The 21,812-nt window shown below is 36.0% G+C and overlaps 1 protein-coding gene across 1 annotated transcript; it reads right to left on the bottom strand.

Annotated features, from left to right (window-relative positions):
• Window positions 1-1,488: 1,488 nt before the first annotated feature.
• ormdl3 (ORMDL sphingolipid biosynthesis regulator 3) lies at window positions 1,489-17,576 on the bottom strand. Its single transcript, XM_026914612.3, has 4 exons — window positions 17,177-17,576; window positions 14,858-15,057; window positions 12,345-12,496; window positions 1,489-9,347 (listed from the first exon to the last, which is right to left on the bottom strand). Exons 2-4 carry the CDS (start codon window positions 15,029-15,031, stop codon window positions 9,212-9,214), a joined length of 462 nt encoding a protein of 153 aa, XP_026770413.1. The 5' UTR covers window positions 15,032-15,057; window positions 17,177-17,576; the 3' UTR covers window positions 1,489-9,211.
• Window positions 17,577-21,812: the final 4,236 nt, after the last annotated feature.

The raw sequence follows: 21,812 nt of genomic DNA on the forward strand, positions 1-21,812 counted from the left end.
GTGTTTGGAACACTGTTTGTACAAAATTTAATAACTTGCATAATATTTTCTCCAAGTGCTCAAGTTCATGACACAGGGTAATTAGAATATTGATTAGTAAAACATGAAGTGGTTCTTGGGACTGAACCATTTTCCTTTGTGTTAATAATTGTGTTGCGTTACTAAATCTTGCTAAAACTTTCTGAAACTGTCACTGCTTTCTTCCATATTTTTGGCTTTTGGACCAACATTTACACATTTCAAGGAATACGCCATTGTTTCTCAACTTGAACTCCAAGGGAAACGTTGAAATTCTCTTCTGTCATAACCACACACACACACACACACACACACAGACAGGTTGAAATCAGATTAGCTGGAGGGTTTAAAAACTAACGCTGGAGTTAGTTAATCCTGTATATAATGGAGTGAGAAATCCAGTGCTGTGTGTGATAATGTGTGAAAGACAGCAGGCACCTGAGATCTCGCTCTCACTCAATGTTTCACGAGACTGAGGCTTTGGGTAATGGCTCTGTGATCATATTACACTCACTGATGCTGAAGAACACGTCATTGCACAAACATTTGCCTTTCACCCACTATCTCACACTAGGTCCTAGTCAGCTGGTGGAAATTTTACTCCTGCAGGAGCTCTGTGCATGTTGCGTTACAGTATTTTGTCTACAAGCTCTGTAGATCGTCTATTTGGAAATATTACAGAGAGGACGGAAACTGGAATATTTTCCTTAATGTGTCATTACACTGTGCTTCACTATTCTGAGAATCATAAGCAGACATAAAAGCTCAAATATGACTACTGCCTTGTAAATGTACTTTCCATAATCACGGCAACTGTATTCATGGGCTCACAATTAGGCATGTGCGTACCGGTAATCAAATGTGATACATCGTGACATTTAATGCACACAACCAAATGTCTATCAGTCAAATTGTGTGTAAAACAAAAAATATTCCTGGCAGATTTACACATTTTCACTGATTTTCCTTGAACTCATACGATTATGTTGATAAATGGCAATCAGCCATAAATTTCCGCTTAGAGATGCCCACAAAACTACATAAAAGGCAAAGTTCACAGACGGCTGTAAATGACTAAGTGAAAGAGCGCCTCCTAAGTATTATGTGCACTAAATCTTCCAGTAATGCAGCTCAGCCACTGCAGCGCATCAGCTACCACACACACACACATACTAGCTCTTCCTCCTTTTATAGGGTGCCATTACTTTTTATCCTAGGCGAATGGCTAGTCTTATTTGTCTTAATTTATGGATTTGTTTTAGATTTTCTTATCAACTCATTAATATGCGTAACTGAAAATAATAAGGGATAAAAATTGACAGCGTAACCCGTATATAAAATCACAGGAACTCATCAGAAATTATACGATTTGAAGAAGATCAGCCAAGGTTCAGATTAGTCAGTGTCCTTATTAGGAAATGTACATAAACTCAGGAGTGAAAGTAGGATAGACATGTTTTTCTGAATTAACTGGAGTTTCTTGAACAACACATTTCTTGTATAAATTCTCCTGCAAGTAATTTTTAATGAGTTACAGCTTGAGAAATATCGTCACTCCCTCTGTGGTGCATTCTGGATTCAGTGGTCAACATATTCAGGGAAAAAGAGTGAAAAGTTTGGACCCAAGGGCTTTCTTCATTTGTACTTTTTGCACACCATGAACATGCAGTGACCAAGTAAAGTTCCTCAGTTACGTGACAGTTATGTAAAGTTCCTCATTAATGTGACAAGCTCCAACTGTTTGTCTCATTAACATCATGAGAAGCTAGTGAGGGAACGACGTTGTTTATAGCTGCTATAACAAAAGTGATAACAGGAACTAACTTTTAAAAGTAGCTATAAACAGATGAAATGTATGATGTGTCCTTCTTTAATAAATAAAAAAAATGTGTTGGCAATAAACACACGCTGTTATAGGAAAATAATCAATGACAGGGTGGTGTGATGTAGTGGAGTTACAGTTACATCCCTGATGTTGATTATTTTCCCATAACAGAATGTCCTGAAGTGTTTTATTGCTCTTATACCACAGCATGTGTTTATTGCTAATACATTTTTTATAGGTGAAGAAGTGTGCATTCTTCATTGTGCGCATTCTTCACTTATACAAATATAGAAGTAGTATAAATCGCAGAATAGTTCCAGAGAAGCACAACTCTTGCAACTCTCTGTTCAACTCCTGCTTAAGCATGAATTCAGAATTATTCAGGAAGTGATTATAGCAGACAGAACTTTTATTCTAAGTGTTTAATTATCTCTATAATATCAAAAACCAACATTTATGTGCTTCAGTTCATTTCTTGCTTTTCACAATACAGTAATTAACAGTAAATTTGTGCAACACAGAACAAAATATAAAGACGGAAATTTCCTGAAATGGTCTGAAGCTATCCAGCCCTTAAAGGGTCACAATGAGATTTCTTTACATATATATATATTTTTTTTTTTTGCATTTTCTCACAATAAGTTTTGCATTCCTGTGCAATCCTTGCTTTAGTCTCTTTATGCATTACATTGTTATGGTATACATAATTTTATTATTCGTGATCAGTTACAGGACAGCAGACAGCTTTACACGTACAGATAGATGTATTGTAAGTGGAGAATATGGTCTATGAGTGAGAAATGAAGTGATATACCTTCAATTGTCAATGAGCTGGATACAGGAAGGGTTTTACAGAGATGGGAATGCAAAATGTATTGCGAGGGAATGCAAAAATATTTAAAAAAAAAAAAAAAAATCTCATCTTGCCCCTTTAGGGGCTCAGTATAAAACAGCACCTGCAGGGAGAAAATTCCACAGGAAGTGATGTATATTTCACAGCAATCATGGACGTTGTGCTTTGGGCCAGGCCGAGCGCTTTGTGTTTAAAATAGGACCATTATATCCATGATATATGTCAGAATGGAATGCTGCACTGGAGTCGTAAGCGTCCCACAGTCATAAAGGCACCAGTGTCTGGTTCAGATTTCACTCCTGATTCTCTCCAAAATCCACAAGGATATCAGGAAATGGAGAATCCACCACACACACACACACACCCCTCTCTCTTTCCTTCCCTCTCTGTGTAAATGAAACACAATTCCATGGAAATGGTCTGTGTGACATCAGTCTGGCTCTCACCTGCGCTGTTAATGTGAATAATCTTCTGTGTATGTGCGTGTGTGTGTGTGTGTGTGTGTGTGTGCGTGCGTGTGAAAGATGTTAGAATACACAGTATAACTGAAGCAGTAAAAATCCCAATTGTTCTCCTGTAGCTTACATTCTTTAAAACATGATAAATACATCTACAAAAGTATATGAACATAACGCTCCATTTATTTAACACTCAGTTCCACAGGACCATAGCTGAGTGCGAAAGTATTCACCCCCAATAGTTTTTGAATGGGGAAAAAATGAAAATGTATGCCTATTTTATAATTTATCTATATATAAATTATAATTCCAGGAAGTTAACAAATTAAATGTGGGTTGTAAAAAGAAAATTATCACCAAAATCAGATAAAATACATATAGCCGATGTTGAGATAATCTAAGAGCTGTTCAGAGGATATGAAAGGGCACACACTCACCCAAACTGGAGAGCTGAAGACTGAAAAGAAATATCACGTGGTCTTTTTCCAGTCTTCAGCTGTCCAGTGTGAGTGAGTCTGTACCCATGATAGCCTCAGATTCCTATTCGTGGCTGACAGGAGTGGAACCTGATGTGGTCTTCTGCTGTTGTAGCTCATCCACCTCAAGGTCTGATGTTTTGTGCATGCTGAGATGCTTTTCTGCTCATCATGGTTGTAAAGAGCGACTATATGAGTTATTATATGCTTCCTGGCAGCTGGAACCAATCTAGCCATTTTCCTCTGACCTCTTTTATCAACAAGGAGTTTCTACCCACAGAACTGTTTTTTTTTTCTTCACACCACACTGTATAAACTCTATAGATAGGATGCTCATGGGACTCACTTCAAATTGTTATGTTCTGCAAGTGCGGTGTGTATATAATTTGCAGATCCTAAATTCTGGCAGAAAAACACACGTAAGCTAATATAAGCAAAATACTAATACTAAATAAATCTAATAAGTACCAATTTTATGCCTAATTTTTAGTGATGACATCTAAAAATAAATTTTAGTGATGACAAATATTCTTGAAATGTATAAAATAACACGAGGAGTTTTTTAGTATAAAAATTATATATATATATATATATTTTTTTTTACTGTTTTTATACTTCCGATTTGCTGAGGACGAGGCAGCTCTATGTCTCGACCTCAGCCTTGTTTCGTTGTTTCATCACTGATTTTTAAAAACACGCTGTAAAATACGTAAGTGAACAATGTCTTCAATATAGCAAATTTCCCAGACATTTCTCATATGAGATTATTATATAAGAAATAATGCATATAATGATTTTTTTTATATTTCTTTTACTTCATTATATTACATGACATTACATTAGAATTCTGATTATTTCAAGTTTATTTCTAAAAGCAAAATGATTTACCAGTAGAATAAGATAATGTTTCTATAGTGTACACCACAGCACTGTTGAATTCTGGATTGTGATTGGTCAGAGGGTATTGATTAATTTTCTATAACAGCAGCACTGACAGTAGCTCAGGTACAAATCACATTTTATACTGATATGTTATTGTTTCTATAGTAACAGTGAATTTTCAGGGACTTCACATAAATGGTTGAAAAAATGTGTGTAATTTATTTAACATTTATGGAAGGAGTCTCCAGTGTCAGCGCTTTGTTACAGTCAGAGGTAAGGCTGTAACTTTTTCGACATCTCCAGGACAGACGAGTTTACACTTTGTGGTTTCTCAGTAAAATGGAAAGCTGTGTTTATTAACTTCAACAGAGAGAAAAAGAGAGGCTGGTGAGGAAACGACGGTTTATAGCTGCTAAGTCAGAACAGAAACACATTAAATGTAACTATAAATGGGTAAAACGCACGCATGATGTAATTGTTGGCAAACTGTTGTGCTATAAATGACAAATAAACCATTTCAGGATGTGCTGTTAGGGTGAATTATTTCCTGTAGCAGCTCTTCCTGCAGTGTTTTATTGTTTATGTATAAATAATTCGGTATATAATAATCTCATAATGAGAAATATTAGAAATGTTTGCTGTGAGATATTTAAGACATTTCCATGTTCTCTGTGCAGTTCATTTTAAAACACTGTGCTGAAAATGTCCTATGAGTACAAACAGTGGAATTTTAATTTAAGTCCATTACTGAAATAATGATGGTCATATAACACTGATTTCTTTCACATATGAAAATGTATGGACATGTACATATTTCACTCTGCTATTAGGATTTTCAGTTTTTGCCATATTCTAGCTTATTCTTATGTGATTTCTTATTATGAATTTAGCTTAAAGCAGCCTAACATAACTATAAATACACTGATTTTGCTCTCTCTCTCTCTCTCTCTCTCTCTCCCTCTCTCTCTCTCCCTTCCTTGCACATGTTTGTGTTAAAGGTAGTGGTCACGTCACTATCAGACAGCACCACTAACCCCACCATTAAACTCACTACATCCCGTTACTGAGCTTGCTGTAATGCACGGTCTGAAACGAAAGAGTTGAAACCGAGAGCCTGGTTTGGGTAAATTCACCGTTTCTGCTTTAACAGGACAAAAAAAGCATCTCTATTTATAGTAAGAGAAACTGGCCAATGATACGACTCGAGCCAGAATCTAAAAATAACCCCCACCTCCATGCCTGTTCACAAATACTGTGTTTCTCTGTCTTACTGCTAAAACGGGATGTGTGCTGCCAGAGCAGACAGAACAGCGTTAAGCAGATTACATACACCGCTTTAACCAAATGCGTAGGAAATGCTGTTTACCTACAAGACTCACTATTGATTCTGGGAGCGTTATTATTCTTAACCATGAATTAAAAACCATAATGTTTAAATTATTAACTCTTGGATACTGATGCTGATTAGATAGATTATATAGATCAAATCTGCTACTAATTTTCTTATTTTGTTAAATCAGACTTTCTCTACACACTGGGTTAAAACTGATCTGGGGGGCTGGGCTAGATATGTGATCAGTCTGTGATGTCACTAATTAAACTCTACAGCTTTATGCTAATCACACCCAAGAACAGGAAATGACAATGTGGTACTCGCAGAATTTTGTCTATATGTAAACAGTGCTTCCTTCTTGGGCTGTGTTTGGAGGCAGCGTGGCATTAAGTCATGTCTGAATTGATGTTTTTCCTAAAATGCTGCCTTCTGTGGCCTGAATGCTCACGTCCACACCCAGGACTGATTCTGGGCTCATAATCGCAGTATGCTTTCTTGTATTCCATCTGAACCGTGGCTTGATTGCAGAATTCCATACGTTACTTTGTGCACACAGTTTAGCAAAATGAGATTTAGCTGTGGATCGCCATCTCTGCATTATTGCCTGCCCTAGACCAGGTCGTAACAATAAGCCAACTGGCTTACGCCGCTGCCTTATGTGTTTCTGACATTTTGTGTTTAGCTAGCTAGCAAGCCATCTTAGCCAATGTTAGTGATGAACAAAGTTTTATTTGTTATAACAACAAATGGCTGCTGTTCGATAAATCACTGAGAAAATGACGCAAATGAAGACTCAGAAATCCCACTCGTGTGGACTTGTGAAAAAACGTGAGCTAGTTTACTAGCAGTTAACTAGCCGGCTAGCTGGTGTTAGTGTCAGTGATACTGGGCTATTTGGGTTATTATACTCATCTACATTCACAATTTCTGGCATTATTTAAAATAAGTTTAAAGGTGCAGATCTGCTATGCCGTTTTAATCATTTTTGTAAAATTAAAAAAGTTATTCTACCGAAATGATTTTTACTTGTTTTAAACTACATGTTTAACACTAAATAAGTAACTAACTAATAAGTAATTAATATTTCATTTATCAACTTTTTTGTTTGTTTTTTTGCGCTTATATATTAAAATAATATTTTTATTCTAAAATGTGTTTATTTTAAATGCCTTCTCTGTTTCAGACCACACTATGAATTCCTTCAACACTGTGAAATCTGAAACAGGAAGTAACGTGACCATTTCAGCCAATCGCATTCACAGTTCTATTCGAAGCCCAACCCCTGGGAGCTGATTGCTTTCACACACGCTGAAATCCCAGCAAGTCGATATGATCAATGGCAAATACTCATTTACTGAGTTAGATGTGCTTAAAAGATGATTTAGGGTCAGATTTTCAACGACCATACTCTTCAATACTAAACCCCGCCCCTGAACGGTGATTAACCAATCATGGCACGCTAGCAAGCTAATGTTGTGCTAACACAAAGCAGAGAAAGCACTCATCCTTCTGCTAAAGTTATAAATGAAAACATTATAGAAGATAGGCCATCATAATGGGTTGTCCTGAAGTTAGGACACTTTTTTAGGGGATTTTGGCGAGTAGCTTCTCTAATCTTCTTTTTCTGTCTGGAGTTAAGATAGAAACACAGGAATTGTTTTGTATTATACCACAGCACTTCTGAGTTCTCGACTGAGAAGATTAATTGATGTTCCAATCCATGATCGTTTCTATAGTAACAACTCACAAGGACTTGAGTGATGGACACTCCACATAATCTAAGTCTAATAAACAGATTTTAAAAATGTGTTGTTACTTAACGAAGAAAAAAGTTTAATTGTTCATGTGATTAGGATTTCTATTAGGAAACTTTTATTATAGAAGGAGATTCCAGCATCAGCACTTTGTAACCGTCTGTAAAATTCCACTACAGGAAAGTGTTCAGACAGACGAGTTTACACTTTGTAACAGGTAACAGACGAGCTGCGTTTTTTTTTGTCTTATTAACTTCAAGAGAGAGAAAAAAAAAAAGAGAAGCTGGTGAGGGAACGACTGTTTATAGCTACTATAATGCAAGTGACAAACTTGTTTTGTGGACATTCCATAACATTAGAGGTAACTATAAATGGATAAAAAGTAGGATGTTTGACTTATTAATACATTAAAAATTGTAATCATTGGCAAATCGCTGTAGTATAGGAATTGTTTTAGGAAAATAATCGACTTCAAGGTGGTAACAGGAACTCCGCTTTGCGTTGGGCCGCATCACACCAACACATCGTGGATTATTTTCCTATAACAACACAGCCCCTTGTGTGTTATTCCTTACATAGCTATTGTCCTAAATGATTGAACCTAACTGTATTTGTCCTGGTTACTAAAAATATTTTACAGTGAGTTGTTCCTGGAATATGGTGCTCTAGTTTTTGTTAGAGAGTGTGACGCTGCCCTGATCCGTACGACCAATCGTGGCTTTACAAAGCACGGACACCTCTGACTTTACAATACGTCACAACGTTGAGCTTAACCTAAAATCAAGGAGATAAAATCCCCCAAAGTTTCTGAGGCAGGAGTGTAGAATCGGGATTAAATAATCCACTGATGCATCGTGGACTGTTTCCTAAAGTGTGGTGTATTGATGGACAGAATAAAATATTAAAAATGAAACAACATTAAAAATTAAGAGTAGCCCCTTGTCATGCTTTGAACAAATACGCAAATAATAGACGACATAGCAGGACACTAGAAATATGAGGAAGAAAATAAAATGCAAAATCAAACACTGTTATTTCAGTTAAAGTAACCTACTTGACTGAGAGGGAATTAGAAAAGCTAAAAGCTAATCACACAGACATCCACGACATGACTGCTATGTAAAGTCCATGAAGGGAAGGAATTAGACTTGAACTATTTTTCCTCTCTTTCTTGTTTCTCCACACAGATATGGTATTTGATCTTGTGCTTGGATTATTGGGCTCATGGTACCGTAACACTAATGTTCCTGTGCTTTGATAAGTTTTCAGGACAGCACCTGGGTTCGAAAACATACAGAATTCTGAGCGTAAACAGACTCGGGTCCAGGGAAAAAAAGAAAGAAAAAAAAAACTCCATCAATTTTTTTTGTACTGTATCCTGGTCAAATTGATGCCTGGCACCTCCACAAGCTCTCACTCACAATCAGTCTTCGAAACCGATTACGTTAAAACACAAGTGACCGGTTAACATGATGTTAAGTGACTCGTGCCAAAGTTGCTCTTTCTTTCATTTCTCAACATCTCAAGCCTGCTGTGTTTCATCAAAAACCTCTGAATCGAAGACGGATTCGACTCGAGAGCGCAGGGCTCAGGGAGCGAGAGGAAAGTATCTTCAGTACTTGTTAATCCCGAAGAGCCGGACTCCGTGCAGCTGAGGAAGCTTGGGGATGAGTACGGTGAGCAGAGACACCGTGTTGATGACGAAGTGGACCCGGTCGTACTTGGTGTAGAAGCTGGTGAGGAAGTACCTACAGAGGACAGAGGACAGAGCAAAGGAGAAAAAGACATCAGATATCAGGAAGACAGAAACATGAGAGGAATAACAGAGATCGAACCCAACACAGCACGACACTGTGCGCTATTCTGAATGGTGTATCACTTTACTCTGATATAATAACTGAGCAGAACAGGAACATTTCCTTCTGGGGACTGTCATAACTCTAAAGATGATATTAATTGAAGAGTAAAACACATTAGGAGCATGCTGGTATGGGAAATGCACCTAATGTGAAGCAACACAACACCCTGAAGGGTTGTATTCCTCTTATACCTTTTACGGTTACAGTAACGACGCTGCATGTCGGGCCACATCACACTAATGGGTGAGGAAGATATGACAAAATGTTCATATCATGATACTTGAAGGCATTTTTATGATACGCAACATGTACCATGACTTTGGCTTGGTAACCAACTGCCAGCAAAAAAGTGCAAATTATGAAACCTTTTACTTGTCTACCATGTCTAAAAATATTTTTAAAAAATAATAATAAATATATAAAATAATAATACAAATATTTACAAAATTAGTACATTCTAATAATTTGAATAAATTTCTAAAATAAATAAAAATACATTTAACAAATTGTCAGTACATTTTTACATCAAATCAGCTGCTTCTAATCAGACTTTATAAATGCTATTTTTAAAAATGTAAATAAGTAAATAAATAAATATCTCAAATATCTGCAATGCAATATCTCAAAAATATATCTTAACACAATTTATCATGATATATCTGTAATATATCATCTTATCGCCCAGTGCTAATCACACCACCATTATTAATTATTTTCCCACAACAGCACACACCCAAGTATTTCATTCTTTATATAGCTATTGTCTTACATGAGATCCTAACTGCAGTTGTCATGGTTACTAAACAGATGTTTCGAGTTCGCCTGCGCCTGCATTGCAGTAGACGTTTAACCTTACTGATTCAAACCAAACTCTTATATAACGTTTAAATACATGATGCTCTGAACTTTTTCCAATCCAGTGACTATATCACGTCTCGTGGTATTGAAAAATTTGAAACACAGACAGCCAATCAGATTGCAACCTTTAAGATCCTGAAGCTTGTGACCAGAAACGTGTACAAAGGATAGTAACAACATACATTCAGATATCTTAAGATTCTCACATTCAGTGACATCACCATACTCATGTTTTTTATTATAAATTCATAATTATGTAATAATAGTAAATTCAGTAAATAATTAGTAAATTCAGGTTCTGCTCATTTCTCTCCATGCTGAAGTGAAACACTGGACTATTCTATTAATGTTGCATATACTGTATTACCTCCATAAAGAATAAAGTGGACAGCAGTAGTGTTTTATCTTCATCCAGGTTCATGTGGTGTCTAATTATATGCAGCAATACATGAAGGTAGATGAGTGAAAGAGAGGACGAGGAGAAGAGCGGAGCTGCTCGTCTGTTCCTAAATAAAGCTGCTCTCGTCACAGGAAGTCTAAATCAGCACTTCCACACTTACTAAGGAGTTCATGTAGCAAAGGCAGCCTGAATAATCAGCATCACGGGAGAGAAAACATGTGTGTTTCTCAGAAAGCTGAGAGGAGAATAAAAGATGTGGATGAGGATGGAAAAGGGAAGATGGAGAATGAGGATGGAGGATGTGGATGGGGATGGGGATGGAGGATGATGGATGAGGATGGAAAAGGGAAGAAGGAGGATAAGGATGAAGATGGGAATGAAGGATGGAAGATGAAGGATGAGTAAGGATGGAGGATGGAAATGGAGGATGATGATGGAAGATGGAGGATGAGGATGAGATTGAGGATGGAGGATGAGGACGGAGGATGATGGATGAGGACGGAGGATGATGGATGAGGAGAATAAAAGATGAGGACGAGAATGGAAAAGGGAAGATGGAGAATGAGAATGGAGGATGAGGATGAGGATGGGGATGAAGGATGGAAGATGAAGGATGAGTGAGGATGGAAATGGAGGATGATGGAAGATGGAGGATGAGGATGAGATTGAGGATGGAGGATGAGAATGGGGATGGAGGATGAGGATGGAAGATGAAGGATGAGTGAGGATGGAAATGGAGGATGATGGAAGATGGAGGATGAGGATGAGAATGGGGATGGAGGATGAGGATGATGGAAGATGGAGGATGAGAATGGGGATGGAGGATGAGGATGGAAGATGAAGGATGAGTGAGGATGGAAATGGAGGATGATGGAAGATGGAGGATGAAGGATGAGGATGAGGATGAGAATGGAAAAGGGAAGATGGAGAATGAGAATGGAGGATGAGGATGGGGATGAAGGATGGAAGATGAAGGATGAGTGAGGATGGAAATGGAGGATGATGGAAGATGGAGGATGAGGATGGGGATGGAGGATGAGGATGATGGAAGATGGAGGATGAAGGATGAGGATGAGGATGAGAATGGAAAAGGGAAGATGGAGAATGAGAATGGAGGATGAGGATGGGGATGAAGGATGGAAGATGAAGGATGAGTGAGGATGGAAATGGAGGATGATGGAAGATGGAGGATGAAGGATGAGGATGAGGATGAGGATGAGAATGGAAAAAGGAAGATGGAGAATGAGAATGGAGGATGAGGATGGGGATGAAGGATGGAAGATGAAGGATGAGTGAGGATGGAAATGGAGGATGATGGAAGATGGAGGATGAAGGATGAGGATGAGGATGAGAATGGAAAAGGGAAGATGGAGAATGAGAATGGAGGATGAGGATGGGGATGAAGGATGGAAGATGAAGGATGAGTGAGGATGGAAATGGAGGATGATGGAAGATGGAGGATGAAGGATGAGGATGAGGATGAGGATGGGGATGGAGGATGAGGATGATGGAAGATGGAGGATGAGGATGAGGATGAGAATGGGGATGGAGGATGAGGATGATGGAAGATGGAGAATGAGGATGAAGGATGGAGGAAGAGAACGAGGATGGAGAATAAAGACACTCACAGTATAATTGGTGTGATGGTGAGGAACTTGCGCGAGGCGGTGAACTGCACGCCGTAATCCATCTGCTCCCAGTGAGTGAGAAGCCGAGCCTTGCCCTGGTCTGGGGTCTCAAACGGCGTCCCCTTTACCGTGTGCAGCAGGAGATACATGCACTGCAAACACACACACACACACACACACACAATCCAGGCTTATCTCCTCCTTTGGCCTAAAAATCAAAGGTTTATTCAGCACATGTTCAGGCACTCCATCGGCACAGATACTGCATATTTACACTCAAAGTTCAGCTAACAACAGAAATCCAAAAACGCTGAGTCAGCAAGAAAAACATGGCTGAATTTTCACAGGTGGTCTTTAGTGGAGGACAAGCCTGCTGAGCTACTCCATGTGAACATCAGCTGTACCGAAGGAAAATAATCCCACCACAGTGCAAAGGAGTGTGTGTCTCTAAGACAAAATGAAGACAAAAGTATTTTATTAAGTTTTCTTATTCTTTTAGCAAATATAAAAATATGTATAAAAAAAATTTCTTACTAAGCACGAGTACACCAAGACAAATTCCTTGTACATGTAAACCCACGGCACTTGGCAATAAAAGTGATTCTGATTCTGATAATAAACAGGACAATTTATTATCATATGGATTTTCTGTTGATTTTATTTTCTTTTTAAAAAAAAAAATACCAAACTATTTTTTGTTGTCACCCAGAAAGCATGGAGGGGGGTGTAAACTTTTGCACTCAATTGTAAAACTGTAATGTTAATCCAGTAGTTTATTTCTGCGCTTCCACAATAACGAACTACACAACCCTGTGATTTCTAAAAGAGTTTGCATGAACAGCTATATTATTTTTATTTAAAAATATTTCACAATTTCACTTTATATTGTAAACATTATGACAGATAATTGTCCCAAAATGATATTTGTCAGGGCTGTGTAACAAAAACATAAAAGCAAGATGCAGGTACAATTAATTGAAGGACGAAAAGGAATTTTAAAACAGCAGAAAAAATGGTTTTTATCATTTTTATTCAAGAATAAAAAAAACTTATAGTTTTAAACAGATAATTATTCAGGCTTCATGATTACAAGATGATTATATTACACACACTGACTGCGAAATCCAACATTGTGAAATTATCTGAGTTAAAGATCAGCATTTGTTCATTTGGCCAAATTTTTATAGATATTTTGATCACACCAGTGACATGATTTATGAAATCTTATCGAAACTCCTATGAGGACTGCACTTTAAGGCTCTAATTTTAGCCACTTCGGAATCAGGTGACAAAATCACACAAAAAAGCACTCCATTGTTATATTTAGAAATTTCTACATTTGCTAATTTGGCTGATTAATATAATTTACTAACATTCATTTTATTTAAAATACAAATTTCAACTGAGCTTTGATTTTTTTCTTTGATCTCAGTGTCACTAAAGATGTATTTTTTTATTTTAGTATCGAATACTGCTGTAAAACTACTGAAAGATTATGATAATTCACTTAAAAATGACATTCGTTCATTTTCAGGGTGCTTAAATAAAAATAATTTTAAAATAAATTTTATTAACTTTTTATGACAATATGGATACTGAAATGTTGTCAGACAGTAAGTACTGTAAGTAAGTCCTGAGAATCATGCTGTAATAATATAGAAATATTTATATATATAATGTTTTATATAAAGAATAAAGCTTTCTGGAGGGTTTTCAGACTTTTAGTTTAATTTAAAAATTTCTTAAGAATATCAGACAAAACCACTCTGTACATATAAGTAACAATCTGTAAATATCTGTAATATATAAATGAATATCTTAAATATCTTAAATATCTAAAGCGCCTCTGAAATAAAGAATTAGCATTCTTTAATAGTGCTTTTTGTTCCTGTCTTGTGGACACCAATACGACGTTACATATAGAATAAAAAATACAAAAATAGCTTTGGAGATATTTTCATTTTAATTTTGTAATTCATTACTTCTGAGAAAATGATGGAAATTTTTTTGATGATTGATATTTGTGCAATTTTTTATGATCCTTCAATTAAATGCTCTCTAGATTTGATATGCCCCGCCCCAAGGGGGCGTGTCTCACTCTACAGTATAAACCTTCTCCATCAGTGAGAGAAAGTAAAAGTCTCTTGTTAAACGTGTCACTGTTCTCCATATGTAGCTAGTTAGCTAAGCTACTGTCAGCTTTGTTTAGATTGGGCAGGGGGTGTGGCATGGCGTATCTCGTATGCTATTGGCTGTTGTGAAAAATCAGTCTAGCACTTCAACAGGGAATCACTCTGACTTCATGTTTAGGAGGGAAATACATCAACATACAGAATCAATTCAAAGCTCAGAAGCCATTTCATGACTATTTAATATTCTGTGTGTGCTCTGAAAGGTCACATGACCAGATGATCAAACTGTCTCACTGACACTAAACTACTGCAGACAGTGAGACCTTGCAGGTCAACATAATGCTGAAATTGTGTGTGTGTGTGTGTGTGTGTGTCTCTCACCATGTTGTGGATGAGGTTAGTGAGTGTCCACACCACAGGCACGCTGACGAATGGGATGCTGAGCAGGATGATGTGCAGGAGGCCGATGCCCAGCAGGTAGGACAGCCACATGCCCCGGCTGTTCATCACACGTGTGTTAGGGTTCACCTCGCTGTGCGCCGTGCCCACGTTCATCGTGATGATAAAAAAAGCAAGGACGTCTAGAGCAGCACATGAGACAGGCAGGAAGGACACAGATGGTTATACAGGTCACTATCATTAACAGACAGGAAGATACAAAGGCTGCATCATTTATTTTTAGTTCTCGCAGGTGAGAAATATAAAATGTGTTCCAGAGTAAAGTAAACTCCACCATTAGCTTTAACTTTGTAGCTTTTTAAAGCATAAAAATGAGTTTTTCACTGTTGAAAAACTGTAAAAAAAAAATAAAAAAAAAAACGTAGCTAACAATTAGCGTGTTATACCAACTTCAACCACAAGGGGCAGCGGACTTTTTTCCTCCTTAGCCTTTTTTAGACAGAGTAAAAAAAAACGGGGAACCAAATACTAACCACTAGTATGTTATACCAATTTTGACCACAAGGGGCAGCTCTGTACCTCCATAGACCTGCTACTGTAGGGTCCTAGCACAAGACTCAACTATTCTGCTCAGTTACAACAAAATCCATTAAAAGTATTGTTAAATGAATTTATGTCAAATAAAAAATACTTTATAAAGAATCTGTGTTAGTCATGCCTCACTTCAAAAGTTATAAAGTTTAAGGTTAGGATTAAGGATTAAGGGTCAGGTGTTCATACATGTTCTTACGACTTCATTTCTATGGCATTAAATTAAATCCAGCTACATCACGCTCATTTGGTGTTTGAATTTTTTATGAGCTCAGATTTCTTTTTGTCATTAAAGCAACTTTACTGCATGACTTTGATTACATGTTTTCAGTGTGGTTATTAAACATTAGAATCGAATGTAAGTTTTTTAGTAGGAGCACAAGCACTCATTTTTCATTTATACTCAATTAATATAAACGTTCGAGTTTTAGACTTGAGTCTGGTCTCAGGATGTTTTCTGTACTCGGATTTGGCTTGGATTTATTGGTGTTTGTACTCGGATTTGGTATTGGGTTTGCTTAGTAGTGTCTTGGACTTGACTGAGAGTTAAAAAATAATGTCCGTGTTGTCTTTTCTTTTCATAACCACAGCGTCTGAGAAGAATTCCTTCTTCGAGAAAACAGTCTAATGCAGGAATGAAGCTAACTAGCTGAAGTAACGACGGTTTTTTTGGACTCGATCTTGACTTGGCTTTGACCTCCTTAAGACTCGATCTCGACTCGATCTCAGCTTGTCCTGGTCTTGTCCTCGACGATGGCGGTCTTGACTACATCCCTAATAAATCCTCTAAAAAGAAAATTAAATATTGTACAATTCCTCAAGCATTTTTCACGTCTGAATCCAAGATCCGACACTACTGGTAAGCCACAAGCATTAAATTTACCATCAGACATTACAGGCCTGAGGTGCATTCTTTAGCAACTTCTAATTAACTGCTGTACGGAAGAGATGAGTGTGAGGTGAAAGTAAGCGTTCCAGCTATTATAGATATTCTGGAGCGGGTTTTAATCTTGGGACAGATTGCAGTAAAACAAATGAGATGTCGCAAGAGTCGTCCAGCGCTTTAAATTCTCAGTGGACCTGAAGATAAGACCAGGACATTGGGTTCAGTCTTCCACGTGATAAAGCAGTTCAGCGCTAAAATAAACAACCAGCCGCGCAAACTAGGGGAAAGAGTGTGTTAGAGGGCGTGAACAATATTATTCTGCATTCTACAATTAATAATAATAATAATAATAATAATAATAATAATAAAACAAAAAATAATAATAAAAAAAATAATAAATAATATTTATAAATATTATTTATAAATAATATTAAATTTATAAATAACATTAATAAATAATAATAAATAATAATACATAATAATAAAACATAAAACAATAATAACAATAATTTAAGGTGGTTTATATAAAATATTAAAAATAAGACAAAGCATAAAATAATAAATAATGCATACATGGATAGAAGAAATAAAAAAATGATTTATAAATATTATTTATAAATAAATTATTTTTTTAAAAGAAAAGAAAAGAAAGAAACACGTGCTTAAAAACTTTAGATCTTTTAATGCTTCAAAAAGTCATGCATTGTCAAACTTTCTTCCTGAAACTTTACAGTAAACACTCCTGTTAAAAATGGAAACCTTCTGAAAGGCAGTTGGCATGGAAACAGTATGGAGTCAGGTATTAGAAATAAAGAAATACTTACAAGTAAAGCTGACTTCTGGTGACTGATGATTAATAATAATAAAAATAATAATAATAATAATAATCAGTGTGTGATCAGTGTAAACTGCTTATTTCATATCAGCAGAGTTTTATCATTATTATTATTATTATTATTATTATTATTTTATTGTTGTTATTATAATTTCAGACTCAGTGTTTATTCTGCAGAGTCTCCGGTCACGTCTTCGTCCTCACTGCACACGCGGTTTCCATGGCGACGCTTTATTCTCGTGACAGTAATAATAATAATAAAGATGGAGTGAGTGGATTGTGGTATTAAAAGAGAAAAGGTGTGAGTGCCTGAGTTCCTCTGCGAGCAGCAGCTGACAACACAGCACCACTGCACAGCTGAGCGTCAGCATTTCCTGGGCTCAGGCTTACAAAAATGGCAATTTGATCTTGGGGTGGAAAAAAAAAAACTCAATTCTAATTGGCTCGGATAAATCACGTGGACAAACGTGAGCCAATCCCCGGAGGAGGCGTTGGGTTTTTGATGGCAGCGTCCACCGCCCCCTGCTTACGTCACAACAGCCATGTGGGAAGTGTAGTCTTATTTTATACAACAATTAATAATTTAATCATCTTTATTTTAGAGCATTTTTGAGTCACGTGGATAGATTTTAAACATTTTACAGTCTTGGAGAATTTTTTTTATTTTTTATTTTTTTGCTTTTTTTTATTTTAAGTCTCCATCATATTTTCCCCATTCTGAGACTTTTAATGCTCAAATATGAAAATCTGTATTTTTTTTAAAAAAAAATTAGAAAAAAATTCAAGATTCAGTAAGTTTATCATCACAAGATCTGATAAGAAATGAAATTCTTAAGCTTGCAAGTTCTCACAGATGCTGCAGTAGAAAAATAAAGAATGAATAATATTAAAAAAAAAAAAAAAAAAAGATTTAAAATTAAAATTGTCCAATATATCATACAGCACTGGAAAAAAAAAGTAATAAATAAATAAATAAATAAATAAATACCTATCACACCTGAATAATAGTGGTGGTAGAAAAAAAAAAAAAAAAAAAAAAAAAAAAAAAATATATATATATATATATATATATATATATATATATATATATATATATGTATAATACTTTGATTATTGATTATTATACTTTGATCATATTTAAATAAGGTGAGGTATTGAGGTATTAATTGCTGCTTTTCTCTTCGTTTCCTTGGTAACCAGGAAAGTTAAGTAATGAAGAAAGTTTTGAAGAACCCGAATACAAAATTAGGCTGAAATATGTATTGGATGTCAGTTCATACACGAAAGAGGATAAGATGATTTATTAAGTTAAAGGTGCAATAGTTAATTTTTTTAATTTCTTACATGCACAAATAACCTGCAAAACATGTAGAACATGATAATAGAATAATGATTTAAGCCGTGAGCTCAGGGCAAAAGTGTTGTGTGGCTGAGAAAACCCATTTTCAAAACTGACTTTAAGTCCAGAATGCCCGTTTGTGATTGGATGGGCTTCCCGTTAGTCATTTTATAGATGCTCTGGGGGGCGGAGCTTCGTGAACATGGGTGGGATTTGTTCAGATGTTCAACCCACATAACTATTAGAGAAAAGGACTAATCTGACCCAGTGCACCTTTAAATAAGTGGGTTAGACATTTGAATGATTTTTTTCAAAGGAAGCATTTCCAAACACAAACAAGCGTTCCGGACCGGAAATCACTTTTCCAAACTTGTTTTTTCAGCAACTTAATAAACTTTTGATAAGACCACAGCTTAATGCATTGGTTCTACATATCTTCCAGGTTATTTGTACAAGTAAGGAATAAAAAAATATCGCCTACTGCACCTTTAGCCGTTAGAGAGCTTATCTTTAAAAAAAATTGGCTAATCTTACTGAATGCACCTTTAATCTATTTCCTGATAAAAGAGATGATCTGAAACATGGTGGAAATGAATGAATGATAAATGTATGATCATAAACCCTCATAAAAATATATTTATCAAGATAAAAGACTAAAGAATGATCAATTTCATTTCATTTCTCACATCTACAAAGCAAATTAGTTCATGTTATCACTTACGTTATAAACAGTCGTTCTTTCGCCAACCTCTCTTATTTCTCTCTCTTGTAGTTAAACAAGGAAGAAAAAAATGTAGCTTGTCACGTTACTGAAAAACCATAAAGCATAAACTCGTCTGCCCTGAAGAAATTAAAAAAAAATAAAGTATAGTTACAGCTTTACCTCTGTTACAAAGCGCTGACACTGGAGACTCCTTCCATAAATGTCAACAACTATACATGTTTTAATCTGTTTATGTGGAGCGTCTGCCATACAGGCACCTGTGTCACTCGTTACTATAGAAACGATAACACCTTCTGACCAATCAGAACAGGGAATTCAACAGCACTGTAGTATAAGTTGGGTTAATAAATAAATGATGGCGATTAAGTTGTTCAACAAAACCTAGGTCTAATAAAATAATACTCCACAAATATTTCTCAGTTCACTTCACACCTGTAGAAGCTTTGAGCTGAACTCAAAACGCTAACAGACAGAATATGAAGTGTGTCATGCTTTAAATGTAAAGTTATCAGCGCAGGTTTAGACGTGATGGGAACTATATCTGCAGCATTGTAACATTTCAGTCAAACTTCAGTCAAGTGATCCATCTGTTTTTAGACAAATGGTAAGTGTTATATAGCAGGGCTTCTGCTCTGTGTTGTATCAACTCCACACGCCTGTTCGAAATAGAAATGTGAGTCACAGTTCAGCGTCACTTCAGCTGCTCTTACTGATAATAAAGCTCGAATAATCAGCATGTATGAGTTCAGAGCCTCATACTCACTCAGTTTTCACTCCTTACTGTAGAGCTGCGGTGCAGAAATATAATTAATAACATCTGAAACCATTTTTAAATGAGGTTCACTACACAGATTCAACCCTCAGCCCATTATTATTATGATTGTCCTTCTTTTCTCTCGAGGGATCATATGTTGAAATGGCTCTTCAACTTTCGCCTGCAGTTTAGAATTGCCACACACTCACTCTTTCCTTACAGAAAGCTTCACCACATCAACAATGATACATTTTTATTTGTTTAAATAACAACAGGATTAATACAGATTACAATATGATTTATACAGAGCGTCCACCATACAAGTCCCTTTGTTAATTCTTACAATAGAAATAATAATTGTATTAGAATGAGCAATACATTATTTTTTTTAACCTTTTATAGTAACATTTGATGTTGTGGAACATCCATGAAACAAGTTAGCAGCTATAAACTGCCATTCCCTCTCTTTCTCTTGAAGTCATACCACTTCAAGACTCTGTCATGAAGATGTTGGAAAAGTTACAGTTACTTTACTGTTACTTTTACTGACTGTTACAAAGAGCTGACACTGGAGACTCCTTCCCTAAATGTTAAATAAACATCTCTTTCCAGAAAAACGTCACCATGTATTGACTTAGGTTCCATTTATTTTTAGGTTTAGATTATGTTGAGCATCCATGGTACATGAATGAGCTGTTACTATAGAAATGATAGCTGCTGCTATAGAAAATTAATCAACACCTTCTGACCAATCAGAATCGAGAATTCATCATGGCTGTGGTGTGAAGTGACCAGTGGTTTATTCTATAAGCATCCAGAAGATGTCGCTCTCACCACAGCAGTCCTGCTGCTTTTTCATGGTAATACATGAAGCACTTTTACAGCTCAGGATGAAAAGGACGAGTCTTCATCAGCCTGGGATTAATACCTCTTACAGAAGAGTCACATGAACATCACATGTGAATAATTACGTGAAATTTACACACATGGTTTTTAGACACTTCAGGTTACGTTTCATATCTTTTCCATATATATAGTGCATGTGTTTTTTATTCATTTATGTATGTATTTTTTCCATTTATTTTATGCACGTGTTAATAATTGTGACAATTGTCTGTTGTTAAGATTGAAATAATTTTTCACATGGAAGCGCACATGTTTTTATTTACACGATTCATTTACTTTTACATGTAAGGTGAGCGTTTTGTGAATTTCTGACATGAATTTTCATTACATTTTCATTTCATTTTTTCTTTACAATTAGGCTATATTTCAATCATCACATGATGTCATGTGTTTAATTAAACTCACACATGTAATTCCGGGGCATAACACAGTGAGCGCCACCTTCATGTCATGTATTACTCATAACAATCACACATGAAAAGTTTAACAATTAACAGCGTCTCATCTGGAAGCGTGGTTTGTTACTTGTCTCATTCTTGTCCATTATTTTCTCATAACAAGACACTGAGTTGAGCACGATCACTTAAACATAAGTCACAGCTACACCTCACTATTACTGAAATTAGCTTGCTAGCATAATAAATTTTAATAAATCACCTAAAATGAAAACATCTTGTCCTATAAAACTTAAAATCCAGCATTAAAATACAAATGTCACTAACTTCTTGTTATATGGAGGATTCTGATACTGTATAGATTAGCATTTGGGTCAAATGTGTTGACGTGGCGCTGAAGTCGTACTTTTTTATTACGTCTCTGTCGATACTTTTACAGTATATAAGCTCATTTTGTGATGTTATGAAATAAGATTTTGGCTTGTTAAATCCGAGATTAGAGAATGA

The sequence above is a fragment of the Pangasianodon hypophthalmus genome, chromosome 12 (assembly GCF_027358585.1).
Source record: "Pangasianodon hypophthalmus isolate fPanHyp1 chromosome 12, fPanHyp1.pri, whole genome shotgun sequence".
Classification (NCBI taxonomy): domain Eukaryota; kingdom Metazoa; phylum Chordata; class Actinopteri; order Siluriformes; family Pangasiidae; genus Pangasianodon; species Pangasianodon hypophthalmus.